The 19,902-nt window shown below is 42.8% G+C and overlaps 1 protein-coding gene across 1 annotated transcript; it reads right to left on the reverse strand.

Annotated features, from left to right (window-relative positions):
• Positions 1-11,043: 11,043 nt before the first annotated feature.
• Positions 11,044-18,707, reverse strand: HIGD1A (HIG1 hypoxia inducible domain family member 1A). Its single transcript, XM_075214121.1, has 4 exons — positions 18,458-18,707; positions 14,053-14,160; positions 12,401-12,535; positions 11,044-11,584 (listed from the first exon to the last, which is right to left on the reverse strand). Exons 1-4 carry the CDS (start codon positions 18,516-18,518, stop codon positions 11,535-11,537), a joined length of 354 nt encoding a protein of 117 aa, XP_075070222.1. The 5' UTR covers positions 18,519-18,707; the 3' UTR covers positions 11,044-11,534.
• Between the last annotated feature and the right edge of the window lie 1,195 nt (positions 18,708-19,902).

Below are 19,902 nucleotides of genomic sequence, written 5' to 3' on the forward strand. Positions count from 1 at the left end.
AACATAGTTTATTTCCGACTTAAACGAGTAAAATAAGGGGAATTGAATTGTGTGCACTCTATGCTAATGCGAAAACGCGTAAAATAGTAGCGGTATCGCGAAATCAAGGCTAATTGAATACCCCCCATTGTTCTCTAAAACGATTGAAACCTCATAACTGAAACCAATTCTGGTTTATAAAAGTCTTACAGTATTTTCTCCATACCAGTAGGTGGCAGTGTAAGCCCAGCTAGAAATAGAAATAGAAGACCGCCTCTATTAAAAAGGAATAGGAAATAAATGAGATGAGAAATCAAGTATAATAACCAACCACTATTTTTCCTGGTATATGTAAAGACACATCATATTGGATGAATGAATAAAATTGAAGCAAGTGTTGGGACTATTAACCAAAATATAAGATACCATAAGTGGGAAGAAAAACCAGACACTAAAGTGATAATACTGTACTCGTCCACTCCCAAATTCTGGGTAGGTCTCCCGGGAGAGCAGGCACTTCTCCCGCATTCTGGCCACTTTGTAGTGAAGTGGGCAGGATGGGAGCCTCCATGACTCAATTTGTAGCAGATAGTGTAATTTTTTTCCCCACCCCCTGCGTAAAAAGAAGCTTTTACATCACTGAGCAGGTCCAAATGACACAACTGGTAGCGTCCCACCCCCTTCTGTCCTCACACTTCTCCTCCCCTCCAGGATCTCTCGGCATTGGTAAGTATGCCCTAGATACTGAAGCTGCGCCATGCTTCTGTACTGTGCTTTCCAGAACATGTTGAAGTCTCATCCTCTGGTTCTACAATGACATCCTTTGGCTTCCATAGCTTTTGTTGACCTGACGCATATCCCGCTTCTCTCTGACTCTTCTGTGATGCCTGCAAACTCTACTCAGCCACTTTTATATTTCTTCTTTTTAGACACCCCCACCTGGCTTTTATCATCTGAAACTGAACTTCTTTTCCAAGACATTTTATACTGCCTAGCAATAACACAGAGTAATTTTGTTATCAGTGATGCACACTGGAGATTGCTTGATGCCCTGTCTGGCTCTAATGCCGTTTCCTACATTCATGCAGACTGATTCCCTATATCTCATCCTTATCATTAGCATACCACCCTATAATGTCTTCATTAAAAACATCCTCAATGATGCAAACGTGCTAAGATCGCACAATTACCAGTATTCTAAGTCATTATAATGATGGCACCCTAAACCAAAGTAGTTTTGTGATGCAAACTTCATCCTTCATTTTTAGCAAGCTAATCAGAAAATGCATTTTTTTTTTACAAATATTAAAAAGTATTAGTACAGATAAATGTATTAAGCCTGGATCAATGAGATCTGGGAGCTACTGGATTCATGTTATTCTTTTCCAGTTTGCAAATTGGTTTGGGGTCTTTTCTGTGGTTTGGGGTCTTTTCTGTATTGTAATTTATAAGAACCAGGGGCGCACTTAGGGCAGGTTTCTAGTTACCCAGAAACCCCCTTCTGCTCGAATCCTCACCTCCAGCATGTTTTTTTTGTTGAAGTCAATAAGTGAAGTATTTATTTTTTATCCGGCATTGCGGGAGGCAGCTCTGCTGCATAGTCTCACTGAGGCTGGTCCTGACACAAAAGGGGTTTCCCCAACTGTGTGCGTTCCAAACCAGACAGTCTGACAGCAAATCAGCTGCCAGGCTCTCTCTCTCTGCAGCCAGCGGAGCCTAATCTCGTGAGACTGCTTACTCTGCAGGAAAGGTCACACAGAGCCAGGCACGGAGCAAGTAGGAACCATGTGTGTCTACAGGGCCGGTGCTAGGGTCCTCGGCGCCCTAGGCACAATTTCATGGTGATGTCACGCCCGACAGTCAGTGAGGGGAGGGGGAGTGGAGGAGAGGAGTCGGAGGGAAGGTCCGCCCCATCAGCTGTTGGAGGGGAGGGCGGCGGTCGCGATCCATGGCCCCTCGCCCCCCTCCCTGTGGATTCATCGGAAGCTGTGCGGGGGCCGCTGAAGGTATGCTCAGCGGTCGCCGCACAGTATTAAAGTACAATGGTAATTAAGTACCCTACTTCTGTGGTTCCCTCCAGAGCCCGGCGCCCTAGGCAACTGGCTAACCTTGCCTAATGGGAGCGCCGGGCCTGTGTGTCTATATACAGCAGACATCTGTTATCTTATGTTGACAAAGATAATTTCATGCTATATCCTTCCTGGGTTTTTTATTTGATCATGAATTATAAAAGGGGTCATTGGGAGCCAACAAGAAAATACCTGCATTTACTTCAATGGGATATATATATATATATATGCTAGTAACATTTATATAGTGCACTTAATGTCTTTAGTTAGTGTTAAACCATTAATACAAACCTCGATATTTACTGCAAAATGTAAGTACCTGCTCTGTTCAATAAAGGCTTGCAAATATGTTTATTTTACTCTGTTTCTGTACCTTATAATGGTGTCATACATAAAGTACACATTTCAATTTAAATTCACCCCTCTATGATTAAACATGCAATGGGTACACAAGATGGGGTAAGGCATGTTTTTTTGTTACTTTAGGATCGTATGCCACAGTGATATTCATACAGTTTTGCATAATTTCTAGTCCTAAACACTTCTGTGACTGACATAATGACATCACTGATGATACCCCTTCCCTAAATCTGCACCCTTTTATGTGACATCAGCCAGGGCCAGTTCTAGAAATTAGTGGTCCTTATGCAAAGTTTACATTAACAGCCCCCTTGCGCCTTTGCAAATCCCTGAGGATACCTTGTAACTATATTCTTAAAGTATTAGGTACATCACATTTTTCAGAAGAGTAGCGTATGGCAATAGTTGTTTTGATCTCATTTTAAACATGCTTTGTATACTTGTATGCAGGCTCCACCTATTGTGACAGCCCCCACCTGCCATTACTGTGATTTGTCTACCACACATACAACATGAGGCCGCTTTCAGAATTTTTTCCAGGGCCACATAAAGTTCTCAATTCACCCCTGCTCCTCATTATGTATGTGTATCTTGTGTCTCTTGCTTCCTCCCACATATGTGTCTGTCTCTATCTTCTCCTACGATCTCAGTTTTGCCTTTGTGTTTGTCTCCTTCCAATTTAACCTCTCTCCCCATGTTTTATGTATGTGCATATCGCTTTGTGTGGTTCTGCCCCTGTGTGTGTGTCTGTGTCTCTCTGTCTGTCTCCTCGTGTGTGTTTCTCTCTGTCCCTTTATGTTTGTGTGCCTTTCTTTCTCCCCATTTGTGTGTACGTCTCTATACTTTTGTTCTCTCATCCTATGTGTGCCCCAGGTGAACTCCGGGGGGGTATATTTACTAAACTGCGGGCTTGAATCTGATTGGTTGCTATAGGCAACATCTCCACTTTATCAAGTTATTTATTTTGTACATTCTATAAAATGACAGCTAGAATCTGTAACACAGCAATACCTGTTCTGTTATCGCCTACTCAGGGTAGCGATAATAGATTCATTTAATTTAAAAAATGCTTTATTGTTTGAATATAGTCTAAGAGGGCAATTTCCCCCTGATGTAATTAATGTCTTATCGTCCTACGAGAGTTGTCCATAACCTGACGGTGTGCGATGAACCTGATCAGAATCAGTCAGCCTGGGTAACAACAAGTTTATCCTGTTTGCAAAGACCTTTGCAAAAAGTTTCAAGCCTGTGTTCAGAAAGAAAATGGGGTAGTTTGTCCAACTTCAGTATTTTGGTTTTGTTATTATTTTATCCGTTTTAGTGTCTGGGTAGTAATGCAGTATTAGATTAGAAAGTGGGAGCAATAATTTTAAGATATGACATTGCAATCTCCTGATTATCCTTCATGACGTATGGTTGGTAACAGTCTACTTGCTTTCAGCTCATTGGTCTACAGAGTATCTGACTTAATACTTTTTGCACAAATCTTTGATTTAACCATTGTTTTCTTTCTATTTCATCCAATGAACCTGTTGAGCTCCCTTCCGAGTGCGATCACTGGATCCCTGATGCCTCTTCTTCCAATTGAAGGTTTCCCTGGCTGGAGGTTTTAGTGGGGCCTCATTGAGGACACTGATGGGCCGGAGTTTCATATAGAAGAGACTGGAGAATTTCCACTGAGAGATAAAAGCGAAGGAACAACTCTCTGCCTTTCTTGGAGTCGCTGACCTGCTTAACAACCACCAAAACGGACAGTAGAAAAAATAAAAACAATAGACATATCCATGTTCACATAGAGCTTGTGTAATATTTGTCATGCGTCTCCTGTTCCATATCGTTGCGGGGACTGATTCTGGCTCAGATTGATATAAAATATTGGGCACACATGGAGAAATAATTATAGATCAGTGTGTTTTGGGGAGCCGGACCCTCATTGGTACTACATACTATGAAAATGGAGACTGAGGAATGTTTTGTGATACTCTTGTTGTAGAATTGTTTGCTAAATTTGCTAGGTGTTTGCCTACAGGTGTAGGTGACCTTATCCCACTATAACATTCTCCTACTTATGTATATGCTGCCACACATGGAGACCGGGGTCTAGCAGACGAATCACATTGCCCAGGCATACTGACACGTACAGCGATGTGGATATAGACTGATTAAGGCTGGATACACACTACACAAAATTGCTCCCAATATGATACAGTTAGTACGATGAGCTTTGGAACTATAATCGTTCATTGTTGCAGTGTACACACTAATGTGATATCAGTCCGAACAGTCATTTATTGTGTGATTGGCCCAGTAATAGGCTGGGTACACACTACTGGGTTTTCAGACGAAGTTTAGGGTTAAGCAAATTTATTTACTGTGCAATTATTGTTAATTGGCCATGCTGTATATACATTATAATCACAGGGAGTAGCCCCTACTACAGAAGCTCACCATGGACTAGAAAAGAGCGATAGGTTATGTAGTAGGATAAATATGGCAGAAAAAAAACTTGCCTCCTTTATATTTAATTTAATCATAGAAACATAGAATTTAACGTCAGATAAGAACCGCTTGGCCCATCTAGTCTGCCCATTGTTTTATTAACCTATGATAACCTTAAACCTTATTTGATCCCTTATTCTTTATAAGGATATCCTTATGTCTATCCCAAGCATAATTAAACTGCTCTACTGTATTACCCTCTACCACCTCTGATGGGAGGTTATTCCACTTATCCACTACCCTTTCTGTGAAGTAGTTTTCCTCACATTTCCTCTGAACCTACTTCCCCCCAGTGTCAGTACATGTCCTCGTGTTTGTTCTAATACTTCTCTTCCCCCCCAGTGTCAGTACATGTCCTTGTGTTCTAATACTTCTCTTCCCCCCAGTGTCAGTGCATGTCCTCGTGTTCTAATACTTCTCTTCCCCCCAGTGTCAGTACATGTCCTCGTGTTCTAATACTTCTCTTTCCCCCAGTGTCAGTACATGTCCTCGTGTTCTAATACTTCTCTTCCCCCCAGTGTCAGTACATGTCCTCGTGTTCTAATACTTCTCTTTCCCCCAGTGTCAGTACATGTCCTCGTGTTCTAATACTTCTCTTCCCCCCAGTGTCAGTACATGTCCTCGTGTTCTAATACTTCTCTTCCCCCCAGTGTCAGTACATGTCCTTGTGTTCTAATACTTCTCTTCCCTCCAGTGTCAGTACATGTCCTCGTGTTCTAATACTTCTCTTCACCCCAGTGTCAGTACATGTCCTCGTGTTCTAATACTTCTCTTCCTTTGTAGAATGTTTCCCTCATGTACCTTGTTATAACCCTGATAAATATGAAAGTTTCTATCTAGTCTCCCCTTTCCCTTCCCTGTTACATATCTTTGTGTCATCTGCAGTAAGACATACTTTCCCTTCAATACCATTTGCATTGTCACCAAAAAGATATTAAAAAGCACTGGTCCAAGTACAGATCCCTGGGGTACTCCACTTGTAACCTTTCCCTCCTATGAATATACTCCATTTAATATAACTCTGTTTTCTATCCTGCAACCAAGATCTTATCCATTCCACCATCTTTGAATCCAATCCCAAGCTTTCAAGTTTATTTACTGTGATGTGGGATAGTGTCAAAAACCTTACTAAAGTCTAGATAAGCTACATCTAGAGCCCCCTTGATCTTTAGTCACCCAGTCCAAAAAAGTCAATAAGATTTGTTTGCCATGATCTCCCCCCAGTAAATCCATGTGGTTTGGGATCCTGTAAGTTACTGGATTTGAGATATTCTACAACTCTTTCTTTTAAGAGTGTTTCCATCAATTTCCCACTACTGATGTCAGGCTCACTGGTCTGTAGTTGCCTCTTCCCTTGCTTCTACTTTTGTGTAGTGGGACTACATTCGCTCTTTTCCACTCCTCTGGAATTACTCCTGTATCTAGTGACTGATTGTATAATTCTGCTAATGGTGTTACCAGCTCCCCTTTAAGGTCTTTTAGTATCCTTGGATGTATCCCATCTGGCCCCATTGAATTATTCACTTTCAGTTTTGAGAGCTCTGTTAGGACCTTCTCCCCTGTAAATGTACTTGTATCTACCTCATTTTTATCAGTATACTTGTAACTTAACTGTGGTCCCTTCTCCACTCTTTCTGTAGTGAACACTGAGCAAAAATAATAATTATTAAGATGATCTGCTATTACCTTGTCTCCCTCAACAAGACTCTCACTCTCTGTTTTTAGTTTATTATTCCTCCTTTTTGTTTTTCTTTCATTTATGTACCGAAAAAAAGTTTTGCCCCCTGTACCCACTGACTGGGCCATATTCTCTTCAGCTTGTGCCTTTACACATCTGATCACCTTCTTAGCGTCCTTCTGTCTAACAAGATCCACCACTTTGTCCTCATTATTCTGAGTCTGCTTATATTTCCTAAAGGCCATCACAATACTTGCTACTTCTTTTACAAACCACACTGGCTTCCTTTTCCTTATACTTTTCTTAACCCTTTTGATACAAAGGTCAGTTGCTTTAATTATTGCACTTTTTAATTTCTCCCACCTCACCTGCACTCATTTGAAGTTCCTCCACTCTGCCACATTTTCCCATCGCTACAAAGTCAGCCTTAATACAATCTAACACCTTTGTTTTTGTGTGGCATGAGTCTGTGTCTGTCTTTATACTAAACCAGACTGCTTGATGGTCGCTGGATCCTAGGTTCTTACTAGAGATGGTCACTGACCCCTGTGTTTTGGTTTTGTATTCGGTTTTGGATCTGGATTACCTTCGTGTTTTGGTTTTGCAAAACCGCCCTTGCGTGTTTTGGTTTTGTTTTGCTATTTTTTAAAAAAATACAATTTTTTTGGGTCTAAAATAACCTAATTAAGTGCTCCACCAGTTTCTTAGATAAGTGAGGTAATTCTAAAGCTAATAAATTATGAAAAAAACTGTTTAATCCCTGGTAGGCCGTCCTTAATTCGAACACTTGTCTGCAAATTATACAGACAAACCTGGTTGTCTACCTTCTCCATCTTTGATTATTGGCAATATAGCCATCGTCTTTGGGTGTATATTACACCCTCCACTTGTAGTTGAATATTAAAAAAGGCAGCCTGCACAGACTGTGGAACTAGAAAGTAAAATTAAATGGGCCACATGGGCCACGGTAGTTTGGTGGCTATCTATGCCCCCCGCCCTCCACTTGTAGTTGAATATAAAAAAAGCAGCCTGCACAGACACTGGAGCTAGAAATTCGAATATACAAAGAAATGGACAAAGGCAGTTTGGTATCTGTCTGCATCAGATCCCCTCTCCACTAGGAGTAAAATGGAAAACTATTCAGCCGTTATATAATCTAGAATATAAATAGAAATTGAGAAAGGCAATTTGGTATCTGTCTGCATCATAATCATCAACATCCTCATTAGCGCCCTCGTCACCTCCACAAATCTCCCCCTCATCCTCTTCTATTTCCAAAGTGGCATTCTCAATTTGTGTATCACCGGCTACACTCAGGCTGTTCAGGTACACATCAGCAGAACTGCTGAAAGGGCCCTTCTTTATGAGTACACTAACAGAATGCTCACGATTAGACATACCACTGTTGGATGGACTCTCCACAGGGATTGGTGTCTTTTGTGAATCAGAGCAAACATTATCCTCTAATGCCTTACTGTTATCTTGCAGCTCGGCTTTGACGCGTAACAGTAGTTGTGCACCAATTGTAGGCTCGGTAACTTTTTGGGATCTGCCCCTAATAGCCAAAGGTGAAGGCCTCATTCTCTCTTTGCCACTGTGTGTGTAGAATGGCATGTTGTCAATTTTTTTTTTATCGGCACTTAACTTTTGCTCAGTAACACTTCTTTTTCTCTTTAACACAGTAAAAAAAAAATTATTTTGTTTTTTGGACTGATTTCGAAACACTCTGTAGTTTGACATCGCCTTCCCCAGATGACGTACTGGGAACACTAACATCAGGACTGGTGAAAGAACCTGGTTGCTCATTCTGATCATATGTGGACTGCTTTGAATCCATTCTGAGCGCAAAGCACTTGTAGTGGTAAAAATTATTTGGTAAGATACTGCTGACAAATATGACTTTTGACAGCCAGAAATATTTATGCACAATTATGGGGGACACCCCAAAACCACTGGGGAGTGATAAATATTAAAACAAAATTACCATATGTTGTTTGTTTGGTATTAAATTGAGGGAAGTGGCACTTCCCTCATGAGCTGACTTGTAACATCTAAAGATATACATTATATATAAAAGCCCCTAGGATTTGTTTTGGTTTGTGGAAGAGAGCAGCACTTGGCAGTGTAAACCGTTGCAGGATGGGGGCTTTCCTGCTGTCTTATGACCGAAGCGAAGTAAAACATTTTCTTTACATATCTGTGGTGTAATGCATTTCTTTCTTTAATTATGTTAGGGATGTAATTTTTCTACCTGTTTTTTTACTTTGGCCATTTGTATTCCCATTGTGTAGCTCACAAATGGCAATTTTGTCCCTTCCCCTTAATATGTTTAAGTATTATATTCTATTTTTTTTGTTCCATACAGGAATAAATATGTTCAATAGACTTCAATTTGTATTCTGTAATAAAAACACTTCATCCTGTCCTGTGTGTAGCAGTGACCTCAGCATGTGGAGATTATAAACAAAACCAAATTAAAATCACTATTCCCTGTGTTCTCCATAATATGAGCATTTATAATCCAATATAACAATCTTTCCCATGCTAGCAGACTCATCACATCAACTAATTTCAGGGTAATTAAAATTCCCTATTACATAATTGCCCAATTTTGTAGCCTTTTCAGTGGATGACGGGAATGATTCTCTTGTCAGCCATTCGTACAAGCTCCTACTGTTAACTGGTCAGCTCTAAACCCTCCAACCACAATATAACAGCACAGTCACATGACCATCGTCCTCCCAGATCACTCACTACAGCTGTGGATGAACCATCAGGGGATCAATAGTCTGATCAGATGCCATATTGTTCATTTGCAGGTTAGACTGGGGACACACTACAGGTTTTGCACCTGATTATCGGGCCAATCCCACAATAAACAACCATTGGGTCCAGTATCGCATTAGTGTGTTCGCTCCATCAATCGTTTTTATAGATCCATAGCCCATCGTATAGTTTCATTTGATTTTATGAACGGACTAAAAATCTCAGTCAATGATGTTCCAATTCTGCAGTGTGTATGCACTCAGGACCAGCAGTGACCATAGATCTCTATGGAATGTGCAGTCAACCTCTTTTCAGACGATGGTTATGACAGATGAGCACAGATCTGACAGTAAAACGTGTATAGTGTGTTCATATGAATCGGCTGCTGATCGGGACCTTCAGTTATTGGTAAAATTGTTAATATCGCAGCAAGAGACTCTAGTGTGTACCCAGACATAGTTATGTATCCTGGTTCAGATGAATGTGACACAGCTGACTGCAAAGAGCTTTAGGAAATTAGTTACTTCCAACCCCCCAAATTTCCTGTGAATTTATCAGAACAGCCATTTAATTACTGTGAACATTTGCTTTAGCATATAGTTATTTGTATTATTGACTTGTTCTTGTACCCCATCAATTCTCCATCCTCGATATTGATGCGGTTGACTAAATATTTGACAAATTAAAGTGATGCCATTTTCTTTAGTGCAACTCCTCAAAAAAAAAGCAACGTGGTGTTTTTTTTCCCCCACCAGCTTTGTATTCTGTGTTTATACCTTATTAATTGAATCAGATTCACATTCTCCACCCCTTAAGTAATCTCATCCGGCAAAACAAAAAAATAGATGGTTTTAATTTTTGAAATTTCAGCGTATGTAACATAACTAGGCCAGGCCCTGTCAACGAATCCCTCCAGCATGACAGAACTAGAATGATGCAAGATAGAGAAGCATACCCCCCCTCCCCAACCATAACCAGCTGTAAAGGGGGGAGAACATGGACATTTTTAATTAAAGGACAGAGGTATTCGGTGCAGCAAGCCAAGTACTTCTGGAAAAGGCAGGCGAGAGGTAGAACCTGTTATTTTACTTAGCAATACATAGGCTTCGCTATATATGGCTACCAAACAGGATTTTACATGCTCCTTACATTGACACACGAGCCAAGGATCCAGGAACAGCAGTTCCATCAGCCTGCAATACGTGTTTAAAGAGTCATGTGAGTGTGTAAATCATGGATGTTGATAGACACTACATAACGCGGGTATAAGCCAGGTACTATCATTACTATATTTTACCCTAGAGCGCAGGAACCTCTGATGGAGCGTAAGAAAGATTTCAGTAACACCAGTGGGCGGCTCCCACACGGACAGATATTTGCTGTGTAAGGTTTATATTCACAGACACTGGGGTGAATGAGCCTCCATGATTCCTATGGTCCTTATACCAGCACAAGAGGTAACTAATCTACAGGCACCATGAAACAGGACATTATCATTTTGTTATCTGTATTAGAAAGAGGACAGCTGTAATCTGATTGGTTGCTATAACTTAAAGTAATAGTTCTTAAATAACCCCACTGTGTGAGGATGATAAACACTCAGACCTACTGCAGACGGATCACCCAGAACAGCCATCAGACATGACCCAGACCTTATCTTGAGGTGGAAAAACTTTGACACACACAGCAGTCTGTGGATGAGATGCTTTGGTTTTTTTCCAGCAAAAACGGTAACACAGAAGTGGAATGTAACAAACAACTGAATTCTACAGAATGAATTTTGACAATCGGAGGATTCCACAGGGTTAGATGGAGATCACATTGTGTCTGAGGAAGAGGAAACGCCTGAGCAATGAGCCAAATATACAGCACGGGACAGAAAGAAAACCAGTAAAACCACCTCTTAATACAATACAGGCCCAGTGACTGCCCCAAACATGGCCGATTGCTTTTAGGTTTAATATTAAAAAATAAATATATTTTACAGCACAATTATGTCACAGAAGTGGAGTAAAAAGTGTCCTTTACGGAAATGAAACGATTAAGCCCTTCGCTGCTGGACCTGTCTGCAATGTACTGCAGGGTCCACTTTCAGAATATGTGCTGTATACAATGAACTAAAACACCCCAATGTGAGGTCCATATCTTCTTTCTGGGAAAATAGAATTCAGACGGCTCCTCTTCTACTCATTGGGCTTTGCCAGATAATCCTTGTACAAGGAGTACAGCACACCTGGAGAAAGAGAGCAAGAGAATGAATAACGGACATAAATCCTAATACAGCAACAAGTGACCAGAGATGAGTGTAGAGGGGAGAGACAATGGCTTAGGGTACAGACTAATCAGTACCATCCTCATAAGTCTACTGCCATGGGGACCGCAGTCACAAGCACAGGACAGACTGAACATAAAACGTGTTCAAGGTCCATCTTGCACCATGAGAAAGTGTCTGCGTGCACCAATGTTCTAGAAAGGACATTGGTGTGTATCTACTGTTCATGGAATGAGCCATTATTGTGCCATATACATTATATTACTACATTAAGGGGGCCGATAGCCAGCGATCCATTAGACTGGTTCCTCGCGCACATCCATCGCTACAGAGCTATACTTCCACAATCACTGATCATAGATGCAAAGCTTTAAGAACCAGGAACCACAAACACTGTGCCAGGTTACGGTGAGCACATTGCAAGTAGACCCTGCTGGTTGTTTGGGTGCACAATATAAGCTTGCACAAACGTAAATGCTGGTAATTGTTATAAAGGACCCCACACCCCTACCGTCAACTTCTAAATACTCTGCTTTATTTCTTATGTATTTTCAGCCATCTGTTTCTATGATAAGACAGTAATTAATTTCTGTCACCGTGGGCAATGAAGATAATTGGGAAAGAGAATTACATTGCCCAGAACTATTTGGATGTATTTTGCACAGACGTACACAAGTTTTTTTTGCACGCGGCTCATATACAATCAGTTACAGAATAACTACTGAGAAACGTCCCAGCGCTGGGTCATCATTATGTTCATTTTCCCCAAACACTCACCACAAGTCATTGCTCCAACAACGAATCCCTGCGCCCCCACACGCATGTGTATAAGGTGGACGGACATTTTTGTGTCCCCTCGGGATCTTAGTTTGTACAATCCGTAGCCCACAATAGCCAATAGACCAGCAAACCCTAAAAAACAGAATAGAGTGCATCACTGGGACAGCAATGGTTAACCCATTAGCTCCTCCTCCACAGCAGAATGTTAAAAGATCGCAAAACTTACTGGTAATAGCTAGTGTTACATGAGACATTGCTTCCTCTCTACAGATAGCTGAAGCTTCTACTACATGTTTAGAACAGTGTCCTGATTGGATCCAATGCAGATAAAAAAAGCGAAGACTGCAGCGACATCTGTAGCCCCCACCCCCTCTGTATGACCCCTCCCTAACCTATAGCGGGCATTTCTACAAAGCATGTTTGCCAATCTGCCAGTCACAGTGTCTGCTCCCTTAGAGAATGTCTGTCCCAGAGATGACCGCCCGCTAGTGCTGGACTATACTTTAGAACGCGTGTGAAACATGATTGTACAACCATTGTACTCTTGTCTTATGTAATAAACCTCCCTCAGACACAGATCTTATATTGCAATTTGTTGCGAATGACATTTCTATTTTGGGGTGAAAACTGCCTACACATCGAAAAATGTTCACCTTTGTGAACTCTTCATCATCTATTTATTTATATAGCACCACTAATACTCATTCACATCAGTCCCTGCCCCAATGGAGCTTGCAATCTAAATCCCCTAACATACATACACACAGACCGAGAGAGACTAAGAGCAATTTAATAGCAGCCAATTAACCTACTAGTCTGTTTTTGGAGTTGGTAATCAAACTCATGACCCCAGTGCAGTGAGGCAGAAGTGCTAACCACTGAGCCACCGTGCTGCCCACAGATGTGTACGACTGATGTGTGTAACGGCCTGATGAACTTGGATCATCAACATATTCTGCAGCGCTTTACAATTAAGAACGGAAATAAAACAATACCGGGTAATACATACAGAGAGGTAAGAGGGCCGTCCCCATCTAATGTGTTTTTCTTGATTTGATACACTCTGCTAGAGAGTGTATCTAACAGTACCTAGTTGTGAATATAGTCATGTGACCCTCACCTCCCTGACATCCCCCATGTGTACAGTCATTCCTGCCAGGGATTCTAGAACCACTGTGTCAGGCAGATGGAAAAGACTTGACATACCATTGGCTGCAGATTGGGTTCTCTGAGGATTTATGGGATCCAATTATAAATAGAATTGAATCCAGAAAAGAACATTGATCTATTTATGGTGCGAGGACGCCTGTTGTATTTGCGGTTTTACTCTATCCAATATAAAAGGAGTGAATTGCTAACAGATCAATGCTGGCTATGGCATTCCCATTCCAATTTGACAGTTTGACAGATCCAGCTCCTCAGATACCAGATCAGAAGGGGGCAGATTAGTAATCAGAAAATATCTGCAGAGTTCGCTGCCACCTGGATTTTCAAGGATGTACAGAAAATATCTGACAAGTTACAGCCGTCTCCGGAACTTCATGTGGCAATAATGGACTATGTACCAATATCGCTGGAGGGGGCAGTGTAACTGTAGGTCTCCAACATCATGCTGCAATTATTTCATCTAAAACATGTGAACAACTCACCTACTGGCACAAACGGAGACTCCTTGGATTTCCTGATGAGCTTCGATGTCTGAGAGTCATTTAACTCATAGGTTGGTAGAACATCATCTGTGTTTGAAGCCATCTTGTCTAAGAGAGAAGCGAAATGCACAATTTAGCTTTAATTACAAGTTATGTCATCATCAGCAATTCAGTCAGGATTCTTATATGCTGCAGACATGGGGTCACAATGTACCTGTTACACCTAGTTTTAACCCTTATTTTCACTATTTATGCCTTATTTGTACACGAGTGGACTGATCACAAGATCACCAGATGTGGTTTTATCACACAGCAATTGCCAATGACGTAGGTTTTATTCGGTAGCGACGCGTGTTGCATATCAGCATGGAAGAGGTTAAACAATCACAGCTATTACATTTCCATTACATACCAGACATTACAGAGTCATTACAGTAAGAAAGAAGAGCCTGGGATTGTGGAAGTCAGACAGAAGACAGGGGTTACAGGTTCATACATCATGTGTACAAACTTTGGGCCACTACAAATTTAGGGGCCAGAACAAAATATTCAGTTCTTGGCTTTTTCCCAAGATAAAACTGGTTATATCATAACATGATACCCACACAATGCCAGCTTTATGTTACTGGAGGACCGACATCCGCACCTCACTCTAAGTACAGGCAGCTATATCCTCAGTTTTGCCCAATTAGTAAACCTAGATTATTCTGCCAACACTGCTAGAAACCAAGAGAGCAGTAATTACACCTCATATGTAGTAGTATACCACTTTGAAGCACTGAATAGGTTAATTTAATCAGTGTTGAGCACTGAAATTACAGAATGATGCAATATAGTCTTGTAACCTAAAACCATATGTACGGGGGACGTGGTGCAATATTCTGGAATAAAATGAGCGCAAGTTGCAGCAACGTAGAAAGGTTGCATGTTACTGGAACATATTCCACAGACTTTCCCATCACGTCTGACACAGTCACAAGTTGTGTTCTGCTTCCTCTACAAATACCGTCTGTTATCTAGTTACATTCACAGTAAGTCACAGAAAGCAAATACACTTCAGCCAGGGGTAAAAATTCAAACCACGAGCACTGACCAATACAGTAACCACCCGAAAAACATTTACATAATTCAATGTCCAGGCATTTACAGTGTCGCTAACTTTAAATCTTACACAACAGAATGTTTGTTACAACTTGAAGGACAGGAAGTGACCTTCAGAAGGTCGGAGGAAGCTGGTACCGGGCCCTTAAGATGGGGCCGCAATACCAGCACACGAAGGGGTTAAATGATGCAGAGTTAGAAATTCCCCAGTAAAACTTCATCCAATGTTAATGTTGATAGGAGATAATGATCTCTAGTGCACCCTATTGTACTTGCCACAATGTAAAGCTCTGTACTATACACACTGAGGTGGTGTTAAGTGACATATAGGTGACTCAGGCCCTACAAATACAGGTTAGACAGACATTATAAAACTATATGACCAGGAAGGTGACAGTGTCCTGACTGACAGCTCCTTGTTACATATTATGTCAAACAACTTCAGGATACGCTTATCTCTGTCACTCAGTGCTGCACAAAGATGTCAGACGTAGCAAGTAAAACATGGGGTGGAGATTAGTCTGGCAATATTGAAGTATTCGGACCAATTAAAAAAACAAAACAATTGTGTTCTCTTTCTAACTGGCCGGGGCAATGTCAAATAACTGTTTTGACTGTGGACTCTAGAAGACAACTAAACGTTCCACATTACACAATGAGCCCCAACATATTTGCATTTCCTTCTGGACGGGGGTCCTCTCTAGATGCTTAGTGGAGACCATAGAGGTAGTTTAACAACCAGTTAGTTTGAACTCACATTTAACACTTCATTAAGCAAATTCTAAAAAGTTTCCTGCCAGATACTTCTGATTTCATGAAGCAATCATACTGATGCACCAAGGAGGACAGACAGTGCCGTACAGTATATTACACAAAGTATTCAGTCTTCCTCCCGAGTGACATATATATGTGTATGTGTTATAGACCAGTCTCCTTCACAACCCCCTATCCTGTGCCTGTTTCTTTTGTGATCGCAAACTCCCTTTAATCAATTGTACGAGACCTACAAACACACAAACATCACACTGTAGAGGATACCTCTATATAAACAACATAACATGCAAAATATCCATAGAATTCTTATTTGTAACAAGATGATAATTTTCTCCTTAAAGTCACCATCTCTTAATCACCACCCACAAGGTTAGGAACGGGATCGTGTAAATTGCTGCACAGCTGAGAAACGCACTATATACAGGCAGCAGGGTCACATTCATTATTCGGGAGGGGGCTGGCACGTAACCACTTGGCAGTGGATTCAGGTGCGAGATCCAAGGAGCAGTCACAGGTTACTGGATCACGTCACATGGTTATTACACAACAAGGTATGACGGCGCTGACCTGAACGAGGTCCCAGGTACTGTGTGTAATCCAGGACCTGCTATGGACCTTGGACACAGCTGTGTGGATTTCAGAAGTTAACAACACAGAACCAGTAAATCAATTTTATTTAGATTGTGATGGATTCCTCCAACTCATCCCCAGTTTTTGGCTAGGGCTGAGGTTAATATAAAGTATTTACTAGGTGGTAGTGTAACTTTAATCAGTGTACAAGTAAATAAAAGGTTTATTGTATTCTCTCGTTGCTAGTTTACAAAAATGTGCCCAATAAGCAGATCAATCCGAACAGCACATTACCCTGAGCACGCAGAAAGCTTTCTGGACCATCACTGCTCGGTCCGGCCAGGACAGGCCTTTGTGTGGTCTATATTGTGTGCAAGTGTTTTCAGTATATCAGGGACAAGATACACTATAGAACTACTGGATAAGATGATAAAACTGAGCTATGAATATAATATACAGGGAGAGAGCAGAGGACAGTACAATGGGATAATCAGCCCATGTCGCTACCATTGTATATGGACAAAGCAAAACGTTCACATACAATTATAGGACGACTGGTTACAATTGCAACCGTTTCAGTTGATACATAACATACTAGTCAGACATTGAGGGGGGGAATTCACAAAATACTTTTGGGAATTAAATGAAAGCACCGTACATAGAAAGTGGGGTGCACAGGAAATATTCATTTTCTGCATAACAATGGAACAAAGTAGAACAGATTCCAAAAACTTTTAACAGAGCAGGTGGTTCACCTAAATAAATGGAAACTGTCATCAGGAGGATGTTTCTGTAATCTTTATAGACAGTTTTACAAATGTCTGACATTTTTGTCTGGATATTTTTAAGTAATCTGTTTTCGTGCGCAGTATTTCTGTGCGACAGTAAAGGTCACTCATAACCAGAGAATATTTTGGTATATTACAAAAAAGTGGGGAAACCAGTGACAGATGTAGATTGAGTAAGATGGTCCAATATACACCCGAGAATCCCCTCCAGCATATCTGGGTAGGAAGACACCTAAAATTCTGGACTTGCTGCTTAGGAGGTGGATAGAGTTTCCATCTGAAGACTGCGCCCATATGAACAGGTCATAAAAGGCCACAAGACTCTACAGTAACACTGTGATGTCATTACACTCAATGCAATGGTCACAGCAAGTGACCAATGTGATCATCCAAATGTCATCACTGACCACTTGTTACAGGGAACCGGTCATCAGAATGAGACCATCTCTGTTCTGCACGTGCTCAGAGCCTCAAGTATTCATCCAAATCGTAATCATACAATAAGCGGTTTACAGATGTAGACAGAACAGCACCACTGCGCAGAATTTATAATGTTACCCAATTATACAATATGTAGAAACAGCGTAATAAAACTATTGTATTAATTAGATGAACCAATTGCACAGATGGGCAGCGCTGCGTCACCAAGAGCCCCCGAGACCCCTGAACATGACAAAGGGCCCCACAATCCCCAGGATTCATTACATTAAATGGTTTATTTGAATCTTATGGACTCTGTGCTGCATCTATGTAATAAATATATCATGGTATGTAGAGCATTGTGGTAAATGGATAATATTACTATTATTATAATACCATAGTACTACAGGCAGCTGTGGAAACAGTTAGAGGCCCGAACAGCAGAAATCATGTACAGTACAGGGTGCAGAATGTCAAAGGACTCATAATGTACAGTGCAATATTCATTAATACACAGGTTGTCACAATGTAACACTGAAGTGCTCACACCAGAACACACTGTGTACTGTAGACAAATAATCTATACAGTACATATTATATATATATATATATATATATCCACACACCTCCATCAACCGTGTGATATTAGACAGGTAGTTTTATTATTATAAATATATATATCTATCTCTGTATGTATTACACCCCTTGTTGCTCCCCCTGCACCCAGCACCCAGCACCCAGCACCCACTCACCGGTCTCGGCGCTGTACTGCGGTGCTGGCCCCTCCCCGGTGCCGGCTCTATACTCACTCATCGGTATCTGACGTCATCGGGCGGGGCCTACACGTCACCAAGGGTAAGCAGGAAACCATTGTGACCTTCCTGGCCGGGCGGCCGGCCCTGGGGGGTATATACAGATGGGGCCGCCCGGTCTCCTCACCCGGCAGCGGCTGAGGGGAATCCCGCAGAGCCGATGGCGCCCCGCGGCCTCCAGCTGCTACTACCCCGCCCGGACTACAACTCCCGCAATGCCCCGGGCGCAGACATATGCAAAATACCGGCTTGGCTCTGATTGGTAGTGAGGCTCAGTGGGCGGGGTCAGCGAACCCGTCGGAGTAGAACGTGCGGCAGCGGCCTGCTGCCATATATGGTGCGCACGTAACTGGGAGGAAGGTGTGACGTCACCTGGCGGTTACTATGGGGACCAGATCTCATGTTTGTGTCAGCAGCATGACTCATCAATGTACCCCAATTATACCTGACCCTCCACATCCCCCTGACCCCCCTGCTCCATGTTGACACCCCCCATCCCCCTGACCCCCCGCTCTGACCCTGACACCCCACACCCCCCTGGTGTGTGCCTGACACCCCACATCCCCCTGCTGTGTCCCTGACCCCCCACATCCCCTGCTCTGTCCCTGACCCCCCACATCCCCCTGACCCCCCTGCTCCATGCCTGACACCCCCCATCCCCCTGACCCCCCACTCTGACCCTGACACCCCACACCCCCCTGGTGTGTGCCTGACCCCCCACATCCCCCTGCTGTGTCCCTGACCCCCCACATCCCCCTGCTGTGTCCCTGACCCCCCACATCCCCCTGACCCCCCTGCTCCATGCCTGACACCCCACATCCCCCTGACACCCCACACCCCCCTGGTGTGTGCCTGACACCCCACATCCCCCAGACCCCTGCTCTGTGCCTGACCCCCCCACATCCCTCTGACCCCCCTGCTCCATGCCTGACACCCCACATCCCCCTGCTCTGTCCCTGACACCCCACATCCCCCTGCTCTGTCCCTGACACCCCACATCCCCTGGTCTGTCCCTGGCACCCCACATCCCCCTGTTCTGTCCCTTACACCCCACATCCCCTGGTCTGTGCCTGACACCCCACATCCCCCTGTTCTGTCCCTTACACCCCACATCCCCTGGTCTGTGCCTGACACCCCACACCCCCCTGGTGTGTGCCTGACACCCCACATCCCCCTGCTCTGTGCCTGACCCCCCACATCCCCCTGCTGTGTCCCTGACCCCCCACATCCCCCTGACCCCCCTGCTCCATGCCTGACACCCCCCCCCATCCCCCTGACCCCCCGCTCTGACCCTGACACCCCACACCCCTCTGGTGTGTGCCTGACACCCCACATCCCCCAGACCCCTGCTCTGTGCCTGACCCCCCACATCCCCCTGACCCCCC

This window comes from Mixophyes fleayi, chromosome 5 (assembly GCF_038048845.1).
Source record: "Mixophyes fleayi isolate aMixFle1 chromosome 5, aMixFle1.hap1, whole genome shotgun sequence".
In the NCBI taxonomy this organism is placed as follows: domain Eukaryota; kingdom Metazoa; phylum Chordata; class Amphibia; order Anura; family Limnodynastidae; genus Mixophyes; species Mixophyes fleayi.

Bases quoted from the DNA above. Each gene is read 5' to 3' on its own strand.
- HIGD1A (XM_075214121.1), bottom strand. From the start codon at position 18,518: ATGAGTGAGTATAGAGCCGGCACCGGGGAGGGGCCAGCACCGCAGTAC. The intron at 14,161-18,457 runs GTGAGTGGGTGC...CTTCTCTCTTAG, and splicing joins GCAGTACAGCGCCGAGACCG to ACAAGATGGCTTCAAACACA. The intron at 11,585-12,400 runs GTGAGTGTTTGG...CTCTTTCTCCAG, and splicing joins TGTTGGAGCAATGACTTGTG to GTGTGCTGTACTCCTTGTAC.